This window comes from Mustelus asterias, unplaced genomic scaffold (genome assembly GCF_964213995.1).
Source record: "Mustelus asterias unplaced genomic scaffold, sMusAst1.hap1.1 HAP1_SCAFFOLD_69, whole genome shotgun sequence".
Lineage (NCBI taxonomy): Eukaryota > Metazoa > Chordata > Chondrichthyes > Carcharhiniformes > Triakidae > Mustelus > Mustelus asterias.
In genome coordinates this window covers 599,093-621,242 of record NW_027590131.1, presented here as the reverse complement: position 1 = coordinate 621,242, position 22,150 = coordinate 599,093, and the positions used below count along the sequence as shown (strand labels likewise).

At 45.0% G+C, this 22,150-nt stretch overlaps 2 protein-coding genes across 2 annotated transcripts in view; both read right to left on the bottom strand.

The window, feature by feature from the left end:
• LOC144483458 (NACHT, LRR and PYD domains-containing protein 3-like) overlaps positions 1-1,727 on the bottom strand; it is a 49,876-nt gene extending 48,149 nt beyond the window's left edge. Inside the window, exon 1 of the mRNA XM_078202150.1 lies at positions 1,635-1,727. Coding sequence (XP_078058276.1) covers positions 1,635-1,727 — 93 coding nt within the window. The remainder of the gene's footprint in view (positions 1-1,634) is intronic.
• The window catches only part of LOC144483448 (NACHT, LRR and PYD domains-containing protein 3-like), a 396,724-nt gene that overhangs the window by 373,639 nt on the left and 935 nt on the right, over positions 1-22,150 (bottom strand). Inside the window, exons 2-6 of the mRNA XM_078202133.1 lie at positions 19,022-19,186; positions 15,657-15,752; positions 12,509-12,675; positions 10,143-10,314; positions 9,991-10,056 (exon numbers count right to left, since the gene is read on the bottom strand). Of these exons, the coding sequence (XP_078058259.1) occupies positions 9,991-10,056; positions 10,143-10,314; positions 12,509-12,675; positions 15,657-15,720 (469 nt within the window). The 5' untranslated portion in view covers positions 15,721-15,752; positions 19,022-19,186. The remainder of the gene's footprint in view (positions 1-9,990; positions 10,057-10,142; positions 10,315-12,508; positions 12,676-15,656; positions 15,753-19,021; positions 19,187-22,150) is intronic.

Sequence of the window (22,150 nt, the reverse complement as noted above, 5' to 3'; positions counted from 1 at the left end):
GGGTTCTTCCAGAGCTCTCCCAGAATATTCCCAAAGTAAGGATACTGATCCAATATCAGATTCCTCAGGTTTATTCTACAGTTAATAGTGTTCAAATCCCGGAATTTAAAACTGAAAACAAATTGAAAGTGTGGGTATATTTTCCCAGTGGCCCAGTCATAAACAATCTTTTGTACCATTGTTGTTTTTCCAATTCCCGGCACTCCACTCATTGCTGCTGAACTCCCAGATTTGGATCTTGAATGGGATTGGTGGAATAATCTCCTCATTTTTTGCAGCAAACTGCCCGTCTGGGAAAAGCTGCTCTGGAACAATTGATCAGTTCGGATTTTTTCCAGTTCTCTCCGGAGATCTTTCTCTCTCCATTCTTCATGGTCTTGGCCTCTTGCCAGCAGTTCATGTTCAACAAGTGTCCGATCTCGAACAGTAGAAATAACCGTTAGCTCAGCGTATCGATCAACCAGCTGGAAAATCTTAACCTTCTCCTTTATGAGGATAGTGTTCACTCTCAGTGTTTCAGTTTGTACCCGGAGTGTCTCCTTGTGTTTCTGTTGGAGATCTTCAATGAGAACAGAGAGAACTGTTAGTTGCATTAAAATACCATCTTTGCTGAATTGTTAGACTTACTTTACAGTGTCAGTCAAGGTTTGTGCAGGAATTGAAATTAAGTTATTGGAAACCTCGCTTCACAAGCACCAATTTTCAATTAAAGTTTCAGATCGTGACTTAACTCTAATATTTCCATAACTTTCCATTTTATGAAGGTGATGTTTCCTCTCTGATGGTTAATGCTTTCCAACCTGCCCTTAATACAGACACCTCACTGGGAGTCTGCAAGGATCATGGTTACATGATAGACGATTTTTGAGTCCATTAGTCTGTGAACGAGTCGGTGTTCCCAATCTGCTGCAGAAATGGTAAATGGGATATTGGATATGAATGGGAGATGGAGAGATTGTAATTGTTCAGGAGTCTCACTGTGACTGCATCCCTCCTTCAACAGGTTCCCTTTCATACTGTGTGAGCATTGGAATTCCAACAGCTTTGAACATTGAAAGTTCTCCTATTCTATCAGGCTGTTGCCTGGTCACCCATGTTACTGGGGAGCCGGTTGGCTCAGTTGGTCAGATTGTGGGCCATATTGTGTCAGCAGCACGGGGTCCGATCCCCGTTGTATCTGGGGCAAATTCGGGACCTCACTCCTTGCCTTACCCGTGCCGGAGATCATTCAGCCGTGGTTCAAACCTGCCTTCAGACAGAGAACTCAAAGAATACTCACCCCTTTGATGTAGTGTATTTCAGTAATCAATAACTATGTTTCAGCAGTTGTACATGTAGATACATTAACTGTGTTTTGATAACCATTCTGCCATGATGGCAACAAGAAAAAGAACAAGGAGCTACTTTACTAAGTGTAATATGAAACCAGGAAACATTCACAGTTCATTTGAACTGTTTAACAATAATTATAATTCATGGTTAATGATGTTTCTTGTTTCCTATCACCTCGTTTTGGGAAATTGAAAATGTATTTATCTTCGTTCTTACATTGGGTTTACGGGAAACCCCTGAATTAAGGGATTATCCTTTCAGTAGAATAATGTGCTCTCTTTAACGACCATTAGGAAACTAACCAGTAATTTTGTATTAAGCCTAAATATTCCCTTTTCCTCAGAGACATTCTTCAGATTAATGTTCAATTGTGTGAACACCTGTAGTATCATCATTTTTATCAAAGGTTGTCTGACCTCTCAATCTGTTCTGTGATATGGGAAAGATTATTGGGGGCGATTCTCCCATCCCAGCGCTCTAAATCATTAGTGCGGCGGGCCGGGACAATCGCTTGTTGGCCGATTTGTGGGATTCAAGCATGCATTCCCGATGCGCACGTATCTCCGAGTGCCGGATATCCAGCACGGTGGGGACCACGCTGAAAACCAGTGGGAACAGCAGGTACGATATTTTAATCTATTTTAACCTTATTTTAAAGTTATTAGCGGGCCTGGGACTGAAGCCTCCGGACCCGCAAGCATCTCCCACTCCCGTCAGTGCAATTTCACTCCGGCACCGTTCAGATTCGCTCCCCAGTTTCAGGGAACTAACAGGAGGCCCCACTGGAGTGAAGGGAGGGGTGCAATTGGGGCCCCTCGGGGGTTGGGTGGCTTCAGGTTGTTCCCCCCTGGGTATGGGCACTGTGGCAGGGCCAGACTGTGCTCCCAGCACTGCCTAATGGGCAAAGTGCCCATGCCCATGGGGCACCTTGGCACTAAGAACCAGGCATGGGGCAGTGCCAAGGGGGCAGGGCCTAGGTGGCCTCCATGGGCGGGGTGTCTGCTTTCTTTGGTGGTGGGGGGCGTCTGCTGGGCGGGATTAGGGTGTCTGCCTCCCATTGGTGGGGGGGGGGGGGGGGGGGGGGGGGGGTGGGTAAGAGAGAGAGAGAGAGATCCGGAGAAGATCGCGGTGCTCCGGGACGGGAGAGGGTCGGGGCTGGCCTGGGAAGTTGGGGGGGGCCGTTAGGGGCGGTGGACCCAAGGGGCAGCACTACAGGGTCCCGTGGCTGGCCAGCAAACTGCAGGCTGACAGCTCGGGGCCACTGCGCATGCGCAGAGGTCAGGAACTGTCAGCCTCTGGTGTGAATAGGCCCCACCCCCCAAACCTTTAATGAGATTCACGCTTGTGACCTCTGCATTGCACAGACTGTGGGAGAATAGAGTTTGAACTCCCACTGAAAAAACAATCGTCATTTATACCAGTTTCCCGCCAATTCAGCACATAAAACAATTTTGGGAGAATCGCCCCCAATGTCCCTCATTTCTTTACCATTTTCCCTACAGTTCAAAATGGAACAAATCAAAGCCCGGGAAATACAGGCCTCTCAGCCTGACCACTGTTATTGGGAAGATACTGGAAGGGATATTAAGAGCTATTCTTCATGAAACATTAGAAATTCACAATAAACTTCCACGTTTAGCCCTAACGTGGGGCAAATCAGAGCTCGGGAACTGCAAGTCGACCAGCCAGACGTCCGTAACCAAGTGGACATTGCAAGGGATAATATAAAGTTTTCCTTATGATCACTGGGAAAGGGAAGAGACCATTAGAAATTCACAGAAGAACTGAAAAAGGTCCAACTTGCTGGAGTTTGAGGAAGTGAGTAGAATCATAAATGATGGAAATACGGTGGACATTGTCACCCTAGACTTTTAGAAAGCCGTTGATAGGTTTCCTCACCAAAGAATGTTGTTATATCAGTGGAAATTTGAAACTCTGCTTCAGGAATCGGTCTTCAATATTGCAACTAAAACTTAGTGGACCAGATGTAGTTTGGCTTGAAGACATGTCACAAATGATCTGAACAGAAAATGTTGGATAAGATCAGCATCCATGGAGACAGTAATTATCATTTTGATTCCATATGGCGCTCCCTCAGAACTCAGTCACATTGGACTCAAAATGTTAACTATCGTTCTTTCTCCAGGTTCTGCCAAAACTAAGTCTATCACACTTTTTTTTTGTTTTTACAGATTTCCACATCCATAGTTTTATTAAAAATGTTAGCCTGGGATTCTCTACTCCTCACAGTCTGATATTCAAGAGCTGAGCAAGGTTTAACATATGAACTCGGGGCTTGCAGCATTAACGTGATGTCTACAGTAAGTTTGCAGATGCCGACAATACAATGGTTTACAAGGTAGAAGGCAGTGAGATAAAGAAAAGTTTAGATCTGTGATAGCAGTGGGCACACATTGTTCATAAGTTAATAACATATAGGAGCAGAAATTGGCCATTCGGCCCATCTAGTCTGCTTCGCCATTCGATCATGGCTGAAATGCTCCTTATCTCAATTTTCCAGCCTTCTCCCCATTACCAATTAAAAATATGTCTCACTCCTCCTTAAATTTACTCACTGCCCCAGCACTTCAGGGTCGCCAATTCCACAGATTCACAAAACAACGTATCAAGATAGATGTATCTCATACATAGTGGTCGAGCTAATATTGAACAGATGGAATCTTTGTGTGAAAGATATTGAGACACAGAGACAGAAAAAGATCTCAGTGCCAGCGTACACATATCACTGGAGGTCTGTGATCAATGTTGAGAATCTGTAGCTAAAGGTAACACGACATTGGGTTACATTCACAGAACCAATCGATATTAGATAAAGAAGCAGTAGCTATAGGAGAGTGAGAGCAGAGGACACTGGGGCAGACATTCAATAGCCCTTAGGGGAGAGAGTGTGAGAAGAGAACACTGGGATACTGAGACAGACAACAGAACCTAGAGGAGAGCGGTAGAGGACGACACTGGCACAGACATTCAACAGCACCGAGAGAAGAGTGAGAGGGGAGAACACTGGAATACTGGGACAGTCAGCAGTACCTAAAGAAGAGGGAGAGAGTAGGACACTGGGACAGACAGTCAGCAGCACCTCGAGGAGAGTGCGAGAGGAAGACACTGGGTCACTGGGACAGACAGTCAGCAGCATCAAGAGAAGATTAAATATACAGCAAAGAGTGCAGTGAGAAATTTAAGCACCAGCTTGGAGTTTGGAGATGCTGTGTTGACATCAGGATTCAAAAATGGTGCGGGGCCAGGGGAAGCAGCTGATTGGGTAAGTATGATCGGGTAAGTTTTTATTGGTTTTATCACTTATGGTTGTTAAAGTCTTTATTTTGTGCTTTCTCGTTTGTCCCTGCCATTATGCAGGAACAAGGAACCGGGAAGAAGCGATGTAGAGTAATTGATATTATTTAATTTTTGATATCTTTCAAAAGGTAAAGGGCTAGGTCATGGCAGGAGATCTCAAAGCTGTGGTGCGCTCCTCGTGTTCCATGTAGGAAGCACACGTGTGCAGCAAGTGTCTCCAGCTGCTGGAAGCCCATGTTTTAGAGCTGGAGGTCGGCTGGGACACTATGGAGCATCCACAAGTATTGAGGATTGCACTTATGGACAGGTGGTGACACCGCAAGGTAAGTCTCAACAGGCAGGAAGGGAATGGGTGACGACCAGGCAGATCAGGAGGACGAGGCAGGCAGTGCAGGAATCTCCTGTAGCCATTCCCCTGCAAATCAGGTATACCGCTTTGGAAATGACCTCTTAGGGGAAAGCAGCAACAGACAAATCTGTTGCACCAGGGTTGGCCCTGCTGCATAGAGGAGGAGAAAAAAGTATGGGAATGCAATCGTTATCGGGGATTCAATTGTAAGAGAAATAGACAGGCCCTTCTGTGGTCACAGACAAAATTCCTGGATGATACGTTGCCTCCCACGTTCTAGAGTCAAACATTTTTCATGGACAAGTTAAAAAAAGACAGTAAGGGGAATAAGAAAAGTGATAGGCAGATAAATCAAGGGCCAAAATCAAACAGTGCCACAATGAACACACAGTGGGAACGGGACAATTGACAAAAAGACTTTGTGCTTTAACGCACAGAAAATTTGAAATAAAGTGGATGAATTAATCGTGCAAATAGATGCAAACAGGTGTGATGTCGTCGGGAATGACTGCAGGGTGACAAGCGATGGGACACCCAGTGGTGTTCACTATCTGGGAAGGAGAGTCAAAAACGAAAAGATGATAGAGCTGGTTTGCTGGTTAAAGAGGAAATTAGGTAAATAATGAGGTAGGATATTAGCTCTGATGTGTAATCCGCATGGGTCGTGCTGAAAAGGCTCAGAGGTTACAAAAGTTTAACGTGGAAAAGTGTGAGGTCATGCACTTTGGTCTCAAAAATAGGAAGGCGACTTAGTATTTAAATGGGGAGAGACTTCGGGGTGTTCCGGTGCTGAGGGATCTGAGTCACAGAAAACTAGCATACAGGTACAGCAGATAATAAAGAAAGTGAATGAATAGAATATAAAGGTAAGGAAGTTCTTGTAATTATACAAGGCATTGGTGAGGCCGCACCTGGAGTATTGTGCACAGTTTTGGTCCCCTTATTTGAGGAAAGATGTCGTGGCATTGGAGGCAGTTCAGAGGAGGTTCACGAGATTGATTCCAGTAATGAGGGGTTTGTTGTATGAAGAGAGATTTAAAATAGATTCAGCTATACTCTCTGGAATTTATAAGATTGAGGGGAGATCAAATTGGAGCTGTTCAAGATGATAAAAGGTATTGATAAAGTAGACATGGAGTGGATGCTTCCGCTGGTGGGGCATTCTCGGATGAGAGGTCATAGTCTTAGGATCAGGGGCAGCAAATTGAAAACAAAGTTGAGGAGAAACTCCTTCTCCCAAAGGGTTGTGAATCTGTGGAATTCGCTGCCCCAAAGTGCGGTGGATGCTGGGACAGTGAGTACATTTAAGGAGTTAGACAGATCTTTAATTGGTAATGGGTTGAAGGATTATGGGAAGAAGGCAGAAAAATGGGGATAAGGAGCATATCAGTCATGATCGAACGTTAGAGCGTACTGGATGGGCGGAATGGCCTAACTCTGCTCCTATATCTTATGAACTTATGAAAACTTTAATGGGGGTTGTAGCTAGACCCACAAACTGTAGTGGTGAGGCTGGGGATGGCATTTAAAAGGAAATTAGTGACGCATGTGATAAAGGAACATCAGTAATTGTGTGTGATTTTAATCTGCATATAGACTGGCCAAGTGAAATCAGACACAATAACGTCGAGTAGGAGTTCCTGGAGTGTATACGGAATAGTTTTCTGGAACATTCTATTGGTAGTGGGGAAAGTGCTATAGTTCATTAATAGCACTTGAAAACAGTGGCAGGATTGGACAGTCAGCATGGATATATGAAGTGGAAGTCTTGCTCGACAAATCTACTTGAATTTTTTCCAGGAAGCAACTAGCAGAGGTGACGAAGGTGAGTAAATGGTTGTGATTTATTTGGACTTTCAGAAGGCTTTTGACACGGTCCCAGGTAAGAGATGAGCCTGTAAAATTCAACACATTGATTTGGGAGCAGTGTATTGAGATGGACAGGAAATAAGCTGGCAGGGAGGAAACAGAGTAGCAATAACTGGGTCTTTTTCCAAATAGCAGACTGTGACTAGTGGGATACCGCACGGATCGGTGCTGGGACACCACTGAAAGGGTTAATATCACACAAGCTGCTATGAAAAAAAAGTTCTTCTAAACGTTTTCACAGATAAGCACCAAAACCAGTTTAAGGGGACTGTGATTGGTTTTAATCTCTGAATGATGTGAGCTTAATTAATAACTGAGTGGATTGAGGTAACTCCTAAAATATGATTGGTATATGCTAATTACCTAGAATTGAATTTGAGGCTATAATTGTTTCTGTATTTAGGAATTCTGTATTCTGGCGAGTTACAGACTGTGACCCGTGACTTTCCAGAGTCTTCACTACATAGATGATTAGAACAGCTGTTTAAGAGAACTCTGTGACTTGGTCTAGTTACTTGAAAGATAAAGTTGTGATCAATTAAAAGGCTGATACCAATTACTACAACATCACTTATTCATGATATATATTAATGATTTAGATGAGGGAACTAAATGTAATATCTCCAAATGTGCAGACTACACAAAACTGGGCAGGTGGGTGAGCTGTGTGAAGGATGCAGAGATGCTTCCATGTCATATGGAGAAGCTGATTAAGTGGGGAAATGCAAGGTAGGTGTGGTATCATGTGGACAAATGTGAACTTAGCCACTTTGGTAGCAAAAACTGGAAGGCAGATTACTATCTGAATGGCTATAGATTAAGGGAGATGTGCAGCGAGACCTGGGCGTCATCGCACACCAGTCACTGAAGGTAAACATGCTGGTGCAGAAGGCAGTAAAAAGGCAAGTGGTGTGTTGGGCTTCATACCAAGAGGATTCGAGCACAGGAGCAGTGATGTCTTGTTGCAACTACAGGGACTCGGTGAGATTACACCTGGATATTACATGCAGTTTTGGACTCCTTATCTGAGGAAGGTTGTTCTTGCTATAAAGGGGGTGCAGAGAAGGTATACCAGGCTGATTCCTGGGAGTTCCCCACCCCCGCTGACCCGGCCCTGCCCCCGCCGACCTGGCACCGCCCCCGCCGGGGTGCAGAGAAGGTATACCAGGCTGATTCCTGGTATGAGGACGTATGAGGAAAGATTGAGTCAGTTAGGATTATATTCACTGGAGTTCGGAAGAATAAGGGAGGGATTTCATAGCAACCTAAATTCTAATAGGACTAGACAGGATAGACGTAGGTAGTATGTACCCGATGGCGGGGATTTCCAGAATGAGGATCACAGTCTGAGGATACAGGGTGGACTATTTCGGACTGAAATGCAGAGAAATGCAGAGTCATGAGTCTATGAAATTGACTCCTACAAAAAACCTTGAAGCTGAAACATTGTATGTTTTCAAGAAAGACTTATCTATACCTCCAGGAGCTAAAGGGATCAAACAATTTGCAGGGAAGATGGGATCAGGCTAATGAGTTGAATGTTCAACCATGATCATAATGAACGGTAAAGCAGGTTCGCAGGGCCGAATGGTCTACCCCTGCTCCTACTTTCTATGTTTCTATGACATGATTTTGCCTGCACACTTTCCTGCTCACATCACACCTGGAGAGTGTGCACATCTCTCTGCTCATCCACACTACCAAGTATCTTACCATTAGCCCAGTACTCTGTAATCCTGTTACTCCTTCCAAAGTGAATCACCTCACACTCAACATAGAGTGGAAAAGTCACAGACGAAAGCTACAAAAATGGTTAACAACTTTGCGAAGCTCAGCTACATGGTTTATTTACTTTGAAGTACAGATACAAACTCTAATTGAAAGAGGTCTAATCAATATCGGAATGAGTATAGAATCACTTCTGATCGATGATTCCAGTCATCAAATTGTGTGAGACCTGATAACACATGTTTGAACTATGTAAATGCAGGAATAGAGTGGATGTTCAGCGTTTCGTTATCTCCAGAGAACTATGAGCCTCTGTAAGGTGTTTCGAGTAGCTGTGCTGACTCTAAAGAGGGAGCCAGACGAATCCTGTCTGGCACAGAGACTGCATCATGTGGAAGAGAAGTGCATATGAGGAACAATGGTTCAACGTGATCTGCACGATTGGAAACAATCAGCTGAGGGATTAGAGGGGAATATTAAACACAGCATTTTTCCATATCAACTCTGGGCATTTCTATTTTTGCTGCTACAAGAAGATTGTGTGGTCATTGTTAGTGGCAGGATTTGGACTGGGAGGCACCAGTGGAAGATGTCTTTCGCCATGATGCTTGAACCCTTGTTATCTTTGTTTGATGGACCTTCTGGGATTTTCCTGCTCAGTATTTTAGTTTGTGTTTGTTTAGAATGATTTCCATAGATCCATAGAATCCCATCAGTGCAGACGGAGCCCATTCAAGTCTGCACCAACTCTTCAATTCAGCATCTTACCAAGGCCTCCGTATCCCTCCCTATCCCCGTAACCCCACATTTACTATGGCCAATCCACCTAACCTGCGCATCTTCGGATTGAGAGAGAAAACCGGAGCACCCAGAGGTGTTCCACATAGACACGGGGAGAACGTGTAAACTCCACACAGACATTCACCTGAGGCTGGGATTGAACCCAGGTCACTGGCACTCTGAGGCAGCAGTGCTAACCACTTTGCCACCGTGCTGCCCCAGTGTAGACAAGCCTTAACTTCTGGCTCAAGGCTCTACTCTTTATTGCCATCCAGACCATTCATGCACACACATAAGGTTTGTATAAGATTCATAGTGTAGCAAGATTCTGTAAAGTGTATAAGACATCAGAAATAATAGAAATCAGCAGCTGATTAAGTGAAAAGATGCCATGGCAACGTATTAACAGAATGCAAGAAAAATTCTATGAATTGCAATTTGAATCTCTGCATAGTTGAGGATCAATGACAAAACCCCAATCATGTTCAACCCTGTTACCCCAGCCTTTGACTTTCTGATTCTCAGGTTTTTGACAACCTCTTAAACAAAGGCTGTAATTAATCATTCTGATTCTCAGAAGTGAAACGGTTTACATTCTCCATTTCATCCCTTACCTTTCAGGTGACTGGGCAATTCAGATAAACCTTGTGTAATGTTCATGTCATCGAATGCATCAGAACCTGTTTAAATAAATTCATGAAATCAAATCAGTAACACCGGCAGTGTTTAAATGGGAAATTAAAATCGCTGTGTGATTTTACCGTACCAAGCTCCTGTATTTCTTTCAGTATTTTATCCAGTTTTGGGACTCCGTGACGCATTCTCACAAAGGATTCCCACATCACCCTTCGAGCCCGAGATCCTTTTTCCATCACCAGATTGAGGAGAAGTTTGGAACTGTCCGCCCGGTTTCCCTTATCCACGAGCTCAGTGACTTTCTATGAAGAATAGTGATGAAGAATAATGAGACGCAGTGAAAGATAAACACTGAGAATGAGATGGAAAGGATCTGCTCGGTGATGGGATTTCCCAGTTGTTTTCAGCTCAGAAATCAGTCACTGGGCCGGGTCCTGATCCATAATAAACACGGACTGAAAATTCACTTCACATCTCATTCCAGTCATTAACGATTAAGAAATGAGAATCAACTAAACTCGAATCAAAAATATATTTCCAGGAGAGTGAGGAATCACTGAGAATCTGCAGTATTTTAATGTAATTAGTTGTCTGTCCTTCAGAGTCCAACATGACATCTGGTTGGTTACTGATTGGCAATATGATCCATTTCGTTCTCTCAATTCCTGCTGCATCACTTTGTGATTTACTCCGAAATCCTGAGGTGATGAGGTAGTTTGTTTCTCTGAGGAGGTCATAAGTCTTTGGAACTCTCTTCCTGAAAAGGCCATGGACTAATTCTAAGACGGAGGTAGATGGACACTTGGTAAACAAGGGGGTGATAGTTTATAAGGGATCGGCAAGATGCAGATTTGAACTCACTATGAAATCGGCCACAATTATGTTAAACAGAGGAGTGGAACAGCCCACTCCTGCTCTCTGTATGTAAATAAAACAGTGGCAAGTCAGAACTCAGGTAGCGAGGATAGGATGCTTCTGATTATTACGTTATTTAAATAGAAGAATGGAAATCCTAAAATGAAAATTAGCTGATGAATTAACTTTTGACTAACCCAAACATCGACTCTTGATTTATGTCAGGAGAATGAAGCAATAATAATGGTGAAAAATCTAATCATTTAATCATTTCTACTCATTAACTCAAGTGTCAGATACAGAATGTTATTTGTCAAATTATTTCTGGCATAAAAGCTCAGTAAGGAGGATTGATGAGTTAGATAGTTGAGAGATAAACATGTTGAAGAAGTGGCTGTGCAGAGTCAGAGCAATGGAGAATTTCAGACTGGAGTTTACAAAGGAAAGTTTCAAATTCATTAACTCATTTAAAATAGAATATTGCTGCTGCCTCACAGCGCCAGGGAGCCAGGTTCGATTCTGGCCTGGGTCACTGTCTGTGTGGAGTTTTCACTTCCTCCCTGTGTCTGCGTGGGTTTCCTCCGGGTGCTCCGGTTTCTTCCCACAGTCCAACGATGTGCGGGTTAGGTTGATTGGCCATGCTAAAATTGACCCGAGTGTCAGGGGGAATAGCAAAGTAAACATATAGGGTTACGGGAATAAGGCCTGGGTGGGATTGTGGTCGGTACAGACTCGATAGGCCGAATGGCCTCCTTCTGTATTGCAGGGATTCTATAAATCATTCTATGAATATAGACCGGTTGGAGACTTGGGTGGAGAAATGGCAGATGGAGTTTATTCCGGACAAATGTGAGGTAATGCATTTTGGAAGATACAGCATGTCGGAATTATTTAGTAAATGGTAGAATCCTTAGGAGTATTGAGAGGGAGAGAGATCTGGGCGAACATGTCCACCGATCACTTAAAGTGGCAACGTAGTCAAGAAGGCATACGGCATGCTTGTCTTCATCAGTCAGGGCATTGAGTTTAGAAATTGACAGGTCATGCTGCAGCTGTACAGAACCTCAGTTAGGCATCATTTAGAAAATTGTGTACAATTCTGATCACCACACTACCAGAAGGATGTGGATGTTTTGGAGAGGGTAGAGAAGAGGTTTACCAGGATGTTGCCTGGTCTGGAGGGTATTAGCTCTGAACCCGGTTTGCACTCATTGGAACGACAGAGGTTGAGAAGCGACCTGATCGAAGTTTACAAGATTATGAGTGGCATGGACAGAGTGCATAGTCAGATGCTCTTTCCTCAGGTCGAAAAGTCAAGTACTAGGGGACATAGTTTTAAGGTGTGTGGGGAAATGTTCAGAGGAGATGTGCGAGGGAAGTTTTTTTTTTAAACGCAGAGGGTGGTGAATGTCTGGTATGTGCTGCCCAGGGGGTGGGGCGGTGATGGAAGCAGGTACGAAAGCGGCATTTAAAGGGCATCTGGATGAAAACATGAATAGGATGGGAATGGAAGGATACGGACTCTAAGTGCATATGGTTTTAGTTTAGGCAGGCATCATGGTCTGCGCAGGCTTGGAGGGCCAAAGGGTCTATTCCTGTGCTGTACTGTTCTTTGTTCGATCCTGGGTCCCTCCCTCTTACCCCATGCTCTTGTCCAGTGAAAATCCTCTCATATGTTAACGTTAAGCTGACTCCATCCACTCCTCCTTCCATCGCCTGTTCTAGTCTGTCCCGGTAGAATTTTGTCAATTTGAACAGTTGGTAATCATCACACTTTGTCAGGAACTGAGGAATTGTGGAGTTTGGATCTGTAAACACAAATGGAGAAAAATAAACACATTTCTGTCAATGAATTCCCATTAATGTTGTTACACTTCCCTTTACAGAGAGCAACTAAAGCCTCCTGTGAGCCACATTATCAAACACCTTCTGGGAACACAGAAACATTCAGTGAAAGCATATTTGACCTGACAACAATCATCTTTGCCCCAAATCCATACCATAAGACCATAAGACATAGGAGCGGAAGTAAGGCCATTCGGCCCATCGAGTCCACTCCACCATTCAATCATGGTTGATTTCAACTCCATTTACCCGCTCTCTCCCCATAGCCCTTAATTCCTCGAGAAATCAAGAATTTATCAATTTCTGTCTTGAAGACGCTCAACGTCTCGGCCTCCACAGCCCTCTGTGGCAATGAATTCCACAGACCCACCACTCTCTGGCTGAAGAAATTTCTCCTCATCTCTGTTCTAAAGTGACTCCCTTTTATTCTAAGGCTGTGCCCCCGCGTCCTAGTCTCCCCTGTTAATGGAAACAACTTCCCTACGTCCATCCTATCTCAGCCCTTGGTTAACAAGAGTCCATCAATTTCAAATATAAAATCAACATTTTTTAAATTGCTCACTGGGTGTGAGGGTTCCAGGCAAGGCCGGAATTTGTTGTCTATCCTTAATTGTTTTTGGAAAGCTGGTGAGACACCGTCTTGAACTGCTGCAATTTACATGCTGTCTATATACACAGTACTGCTGGGAAGGGAATATCAAGACTTCTATACAGGAAAAGTGAAGCAGCAGCAATATTGTTCCAAGTAAGAATGGTGTGTGGATTAAAGGGCAACTTCCAGATGATGGTATCCCCATGTATCTGCTGCCCTTGTCCTTCTAGGGTGGCAGAAGTCTCGGGTTTGGAAAGTGTTGTTGAAGGAGCCTTGGTGAGGTGATGAAATGCACCCTGTAAATGATGCATATTGCTATCACTTGCATCGGTGGCAAAGAGAATGAGGTGATGGATGGGTGGTGTCAATCAATTGAGCTACTTTGTCCTGGGTGATGTAGAGCTTCGAGTGTTCATGGAGCCACAGTAAACAAATTGCAAATTTTCCAGTTGTGCCTTGTACATTGTAGACTTTGGTGAGACAGGAGATGACTTACTCTCCAAAGAATGCTCCACATCTGACTGCTCCTGTATTTATGTGGCTAATCCAGTTCAGTTTCAAGTCAAAGTCACGGTGACCAACCCTGAGGTAAGGAAATACCTCTGGCATTGGAATGGGCAGGGGAGCGGCTACCAAACCTGTAATTGCTGGGGCAGGTTGCTTCTTGATGGGTCAGAGCCAGAAAGGCTGTGCCTGTGCGAATACACACAGCGCATGTGCAGAATTGGAAACACAAAATTACAGGACAAAGAGCATCCTGGCAGGAGACAACCCAGAGATACAGGGCTCAAAAATAGGACAGTGCAGAAAATCTGGATGTTTGATTACCCTGGTCAAAAACAATCTCCAGATCTAGATGAGTATACGACTTGTAGGAAGGGACTAAAGAAGGAAATTAGGAGAGCCAGAAGGGGTCACGAGAAGGCCTTGGCAGGTAGGATTAAGGAAAACCCTAAGGCGTTCTATAAATACGTGAAGAGTAAAAGGATGAGACGTGAGGGAATAGGGCCGATAAAAGGTGAAGGCGGGAAAGTCTGTACGGAACCAGTAGAAATGGCAGAGGTGCTGAATGAGTATTTTGCCTCGGTTTTCACGGAGGACCTGGGTGGATGTACTGCGGGCTTGCGGTGGACTGAAATGATTGAGCATGTGGACTTTAACAAAGAGGTTGTGCTGGAATCTTTGAATGGCATCAAGATAGATAAGTTGCCGGATCCGGATGGGATGTACCCCAGGTTACTGTGGGAGGCGAGGGAAGAGATTGCAGTGCCTCTGGCAATGATCTTTGCATTGTCGATGGAGACGGGAGAGGTGCCGGAGGATTTGAGTATTGCGGATGTGGTTCCTATTTTCAAGAAGGGGACGAGGGATAGCCCAGGAAATTACCGACCGGTGAGTCTAACCTCAGTGGTTGGTAAGCTGATGGAGAAGATCCTGAGGGACAAGACTTATGAGCATTTAGAGAGGTTTAGTATGCTCAAGAATACTCAGCATGGCTTTGTCAAAGGCAGATCATTCCTTCCGAGCCTGGTGGAGTTCTTCAAAAATGTGACTAAACACATTGACGAAGGGAAAGTGGTAGATGTGGTTTATATGGATTTTAGCAAGGCGTTCGATAAGGTCCCCCATGCAAGCCTTCTAGAAAAAGTGAGAGGGTATGGGACCCAAGGGGCTGCTGCCCTGTGGATCCAAAACTGGCTTGCCCAAAGGAAGAAGTCTCACAACACCAGGTTAAAGTCCAACAGGTATGTTTGGTAGCAAATACCATAAGCTTTCGGAGCGCTGCTCCTTTGTCAGACGGAGTGGAAATGTGCTCTGAAACAGTGCACAGAGTGCACTCACACCCCCTACACACCCCCACACCCCTCCACTCAGTGCCTCACTCCCACCTTCCCCACCCCACCAATCAATGCCTCACTCCCACTCACTGGTCAGTCTATTCGCAGCGAATGTTGGGGAGATCCAGTCCCAGTGCAGTTTGCCCCACCCAGAGATGCCTTTGCTTCTTTCTCACACGAGCCTTCAGCACGCTGTTCACTGCACCACCAATCGTGGTTTGTTTCTCCCAATCACAGTCAATAGTGGACAAATCAGCAGCAATGGGAGAGAGAAATTACCTCTGATTGGAGAATCAGCTCCAAGCAGAATCCCGAATTGAAATTCAGCTTCTTAACAACAATTTGGAAACTTTCTCCGGGACCACGTAGAGGAGCTTTGCGAGTCACACGCAGCCCCCTCGGGCCGAACCTTGGATAAACCTGCTCTAGATGGTCACTCTCTCCCACTTTCCACTCAGTCCCTGTTTGAGCTGCAGACAGGATAGAAATTATATTTGTATTTTTGTGATCCTACCTGTGTCCATTCTCATTTTTGATGAAGCTGTTGGATATTCTCCCCTGTTTGAACCTTCAGCCATGATATTGACAGGCCTTGCCTGATTCTGAGACTCTGTAATGAGGATAACATCAATGTCAGGATCAGGTGTAAATATTGAAATCAGAAGCAGGGCGTTGAGATCTTTACTAATACATAAGAACATAAGAAATAGGAGCAGGAGTAGGCCATCTAGCCCCTCGAGCCCGCCCCGCCATTCAATAAGATCATGGCTGATCTGACGTGGATCAGTACCACTTACCCGCCTGATCCCCATAACCCTTAATTCCCTTACCGCTCAGGAATCCATCCATCCGCGCTTTAAACATATTCAGCGAGGTAGCCTCCACCACCTCAGTGGGCAGAGAATTCCAGAGATTCACCACCCTCTGGGAGAAGAAGTTCCTCCTCAACTCTGTCTTAAACCGACCCCCCTTTATTTTGAGGCTGTGTCCTCTAGTTTTAACTTCCTTACGCAAGATATATTTCAGAATATTACAGTCTCATATATGCTACCGTGATATTAGTGACAGTTGTTTCACAAAGTACCAGTTGCCATCATCACGTCCGTTGAAAAATCCTTTTCCCTTTCAATCCTCTGCCCCATTTCCAGTTTCCACTTTTCTCTCCAAAGTTATTGAACATGTTGTTACCTCCCAAATCCAGCACCATTTTTGCAGGAGCTCCATACAGTTAAGTTTGCACCCTGCTACTGCTGTTGAAATCACAAATACTATCCTATCCGACTCTGACAAAAGTCAATGCAGTATCTTCATTCACCCGTCTGCAGCCTTTAGCATCCTTGACCATGTTATCCTTCTCCAACTCCTCCCTCTTGTCGTCCAGCTGAGTGGAAATGCATCAAAGGCCCCTGGTTCAATTCTTATCTATTACTTTCCATCCAGAGAATCAGTGACATTGCTTTCTCTTGCCACTCCCACATCATTATCTCTATCATTGGCCCTCTTCTATTCCTCATCAACATGCTGCCCCTCGGTAACCTGGCAGCAGGTTCAACATGCAAACTGCTGATATCCAGCTCCACATTCTCACTGCTCTGAAACTCTGCTTCCTGAATCCTGACTAACTCACACCACGTCTCAGTTCATTCACCCGAGTTCACCAACTCTCACTGTCTCACAGCCTGACAACAGCTCAATTTTAAAATGCTCAAACTAGCTGTTCAATCTCTCCATGGCCCCTCACTTCCTATTCATGCAGCCTACAGCAGCCCCAGAAGCCAGCAACATCTCTACCTTGCCCAATCTGACAAGTTGTGTATCTTGAGGATAATTTGTCCACAATCCAGGCCAAGTCCTGAGCTCCGGAATTCCCTCCCGAAGCCTCTCGGCTGCTTTACTTTTCCCCCTTCTCAGATTCACCTTAAAAAGATTAACAATCTGACAAAAATTAGTCACCTGCCCAGCTACCCCTTCGAATGTTTTATCTATTTGTTTTCCCACTGAATTTTTCTCTTGTTGAGTGTTTTGGGATGTTTTGCCACGTTAAAGGTGCTATACAAATGCACGTGGCTCCATATTCTCCACTCGTGTGGGTGTGTCAGTGTCTGTGTCCCTATACCTGTATCCCTAATCAAAGTAAGAAGTTTAACAACACCAGGTTAAAGTCCAACACCAGGTTAAAGCTTGTGTGGCTTTTGCTACCAAGTAAACCTGTTGGACTTTAAGCTGGTGTTGTTAAACTTCTTACTGTGTTTACCCCAGTCCAACGCCGGCATCTCCACATCATCCCTAATCAAACTCAGCTGATGTCCCCTCCTTTCTCCAATATGGAAATGGAAAAGTGATTCAGACATTTAATTTCTTCAAATTAGAATTGGAAGTTAATCAACAGCAATAATTTACAACCAAGGTTTAAAACCAGCAATGTAAAATGCAGTTACCCGTTTCACTCTTAATCTCATGCAACAACTCAGATTTCCAGTGTGTCTGACTTTGTGAAAACAATATCCCAAAGCACACATTCATTCCCCCTCATGGGTCTCTTCAATTTAACATTAAATTTACAATATCATTCTAGCGAGGCTCTGTAATACACATCTGGTCATCTGAACAGATCCGGATTTATTCCTCATCAACCCCAATGACCCGGCCTCGCCCACACCGAGCCAGCATCAGTTATTGGGTGAAGCCACACTGACTTTCAAGAGGACCCCAGAAATTTATCAGTGCCTCGAAATGGCTGCAATGCAAAAGATATCCAGAAGATCAATGGTGGTGCGCCACAACTCTCTCTCCTTTCTGATTAACATATCTCATCGCCTCTGTCTATCTCCAGAATCTGCCTCACACGGACTGATCCCCTCGCCTGGCCCCCCACCCAGCTGCTTTCTCTCCACCGGTTGGTGTCCACACCTCTGTCTCTGGTACTGAGATCAGTCAGATCGTTACCCTGGCAACACAGGAAATCGCTCAGCAAAAATAACTGAAAACGGAAATAACAAAACCACCATCACACACCCTGTTGGAGAGAAATCAAAGTAAAGGAGACAAAATGGTTACCCGGCACACAAAATGGACTCTGGAAAAAGACATTAAGAGGCACTGACTTTGGGCACAGACATTACATAAAGAGTTAAAACCTTTAGTGTTTAAATTACTGCAGGAAACAGGTCAGACCTTGAGGCACCTTAAACTTGAGATAAAAGCAGACCCAGAACAATGAGTTTGATGACGAGATCAGCCACTGATGAGGGACATAAATGTATAAATGTATATAACAAGATCAGCCATTGATGGAAGACATAACTGCAGATATGTATCTACTCTATGTATAACCATGTGTTAACTGTCGATGTCCATACCCGTCTACTCAACTTGTAACGATGTGCTATCAGCTAATGTCCACACTGTCTATTATCAAACAAAGTATAAAAGATGCTCAACTACCATTGTATAGTTGAGAAGGTGAGTGCCTGTACTGCGGAGTGCCAGCGCTTCTCCCAAAGCTTTGTCGGTATAAAACTGTTTGTTGAACCTCCAAGTCTGACTCCGAAGTGGTGAATTTCCCACAACACACCCTCAGTTCAGTTCAGAGGAAGATTAACCCAGAACAGTCAACCAGTTCTGTTTAACAATTAAACTGCAATTCCAATATTGCGTGTTTTAAACACCAAAACGTGACGCTGTCGGGGGCTTGTGAAATTCAGGCACGGTGTTTCACGAGACACAAACTGCTCCAACTTCATGGTACATCACACAGCCTTACACTGGATAATGGTGCTTGGTGCTCACACACTCCATATCTCACTCAGCATTTCCAACCTCACCTTATCATCTTTTTGTACTTGCTACAGGACCAGAGTAAATGGAACTTCCTCTTACCTTCCTCTCCAGAAAATATATGGAAGCTGTTTGAATGTGAAGGGTTCTCTCGGGCTGGCGCTCTCACAATACTGTGCTGGTTCACCTCTTACAGTTCTTCAGGCCACAATCCCTGCTGAATTGCAACTGTGGATTTTCACAATTAATCCAGCGACCCCCGGAGATCTGATTATGCCAAAAGAGAAAGAGAGTCAAATAGAGCCAGTGTGAATCAAAATGACAATTTAGCCACATACCCGACATCAAAAGATGCTGAAGGGGAAGCAGGAGTGTTGGAAATGTTTCAATTACGATATTATCATTCGAAATATGAACAAAGTTCATAAACTATCTGATCTCACTGACTCCATCCTCCCCGGGTTACACACTGTCTGATCTCACTGACTCCATCCTCCCCGGGTTACACACTGTCTGATCTCACTGGCTCCATCCTCCCCGGGTTACACACTGTCTGATCTCACTGACTCCATCCTCCCCGGGTTACACACTGACTGATCTCACTGACTCCATCCTCCCCGGGTTACACACGATCTGATCTCACTGACTCCATCCTCCCCGGGTTACACACTGTCTGATCTCACTGACTCCATCCTCCCCGGGTTACACACTGTCTGATCTCACTGACTCCATCCTCCCCGGGTTACACACTGCCTGATCTCACTGACTCCATCCTCCCCGGGTTACACACTGCCTGATCTCACTGACTCCATCCTCCCCGGGTTACACACTGTCTGATCTCACTGACTCCATCCTCCCCGGGTTACACACTGTCTGATCTCACTGACTCCATCCTCCCCGGGTTACACACTGTCTGATCTCACTGACTCCATCCTCCCCGGGTTACACACTGTCTGATCTCACTGACTCCATCCCCCTCGTGTTACACACGATCTGATCTCACTGACTCCATCCTCCCCGGGTTACACACTGTCTGATCTCACTGACTCCATCCTCCCCGGGTTACACACTGTCTGATCTCACTGACTCCATCCTCCCCGGGTTACACACTGTCTGATCTCACTGACTCCATCCTCCCCGGGTTACACACTGTCTGATCTGTCTGACTGCATCAAAGAAAATTACAGCACAGGAACAGGCCCTTAGGTCCTCTTAGCCTGACCATGCTGCCTGACTGAACTAAAATCCCCAACCCTTCCAGGGACCCTATCCCTCTATTCCCATCCTATTTACGTATTTGTCCAAATGCCCCTTAAATCTCACTATCGTATCTGCTTCGACTACCTCCCCCGGCAGTGAGTTCCAGACACCCACCACCCTCCGTGTAAAAATACTTGCCTCGTGCATCTCCTTTAAGTCTTGCCCTTCGCACCTTAAACCTGTGCTCCCTAATAATTGACTCTTCCACCCTGGGAAGCAGCTTCTGACTATCCACTCTGTCCATGCCCCTCATAATCTTGTAGACTTCTGTCAGGTCGCCCCTCAACCTCCGCCGTTCCAGTGAGGACAAACCAGGTTTCTCCAAACTCTCTTCATAGCTAATGCCCTCCATACCAGGAACATCCTTTCTGTACCCTCTCCAAAGCCTCCAGATCCTTCTGGTAGTGTGACGACCAGTATTGAACACTATGTTCCCAGCGCAGCCTAACTAAGGTTCTATAAAGCTGCAACATGTCTTGCCAATTTTTAAACTCAATGCCCCAACCGATGAAGGCAAGCGTGCCTTTTCCTTCTTGACTACCTTCTCCACCTGCGTTGCCACTTTCAGTGAACTGTGTACCTGTCCACCCAGATCCCTCTGCCAATCAATAATCTTAAGGGTTCTGTCATTTACTGTATATTTTCTATCTGTATTAGACCTTTCAAAATGCATTACCTCACATATGTCTGGATTAAACTCTATCTGCCATCTCTCCGCCCAAGTCTCCAACTGATCTATATCCTGCTGTATCCTCTGATGGTCATCATCGCTATCCGCAAATCCACCAACTTTTCTGTCGTCCACGAACTTACTAATCAATCTAGTTACATTTTCCTCCAAATCATTTATATATATATGTTACGAACAGCAAAGGTTCAAGCACTGATCCATGAGGAACGTCATTTGTCACAGGCCTCCATTCAGAAACACACCCTTCCACTGCTACCCTCTGTCTTCTTTGACTGAGCCAGTTCTGTATCCACCTTGCCAGCTCACCCCTGATCCCATGCGACTTCACCTCCACCAGTCTGCCATGATGGACCTTGTCAAACACCTTACTGAAGTCTATATAAACAACATCCACTGCCCTACCCTCAATCATCTTCGTCACTTCCTCAAAAAACTCGATGAAGTTAGTGAGACATGACCTCCCCTTCACAAAACCATGTTGCCTCTCGCTAATCGGTCCATCCTGCCTGGGGTACACACTGTCTGATCTCACTGACTCCATCCCCCCCGGATTACACACCGTCTGATCTCACTGACTCCATCCTCCCCGGGTTACACACTGTCTGTGTGGAGTTTGCACGTTCTCCTCGTGTCTGCGTGGGTTTCCTCCAGGTGCTCCGGTTTCCTCCCACAGTCCAAAGATGTGTGGGTTAGGTTGATTGGCCAGGTTAAAAATTGCCCCTTAGAATCCTAAAATGCGTAGGTTAGAGGGATTAGCGGGTAAATATGTGGGGGTAGGGCCTGGGTGGGATTGTGGTCGGTGCAGACACGATGGGCCGAATGGCCTCCTTCTGCACTGGAGGGATTGTATGATACTATGATTCTATAGAGTTTGGGATTTGGGGCTGCTGTGGCAATACACGTGTTGCACTGTGAATGTGCACGTATCCTCGTATTCAATCAACCTCTGTCAGTTTCCTTGCATTTGTTGATTTACAGCCGCACAAAACAATTTAGTTTCATGTGCTGCAAATGCTCAGACAGGGCCCAGACTGAAATAATGGAGAGAGATCTGGTGCTGTGTTTACTCAGACAAGCGCTTGATTGCAGTAATTTAGATGCTGCAGCAGTGTCTACACAGACACGGCCTGGATTGTAATAACAGATCTTTCTATGAAACATTGAATCATCCAATTGCTGCAGTGCAGGAGGAGGCCATTCGGTCCATCCAGTCTGTACCGCCCACAATCCCACCCAGACCCTCTCCCCGTGTTGACCCTGCTAATCCCCCTGACACTGAG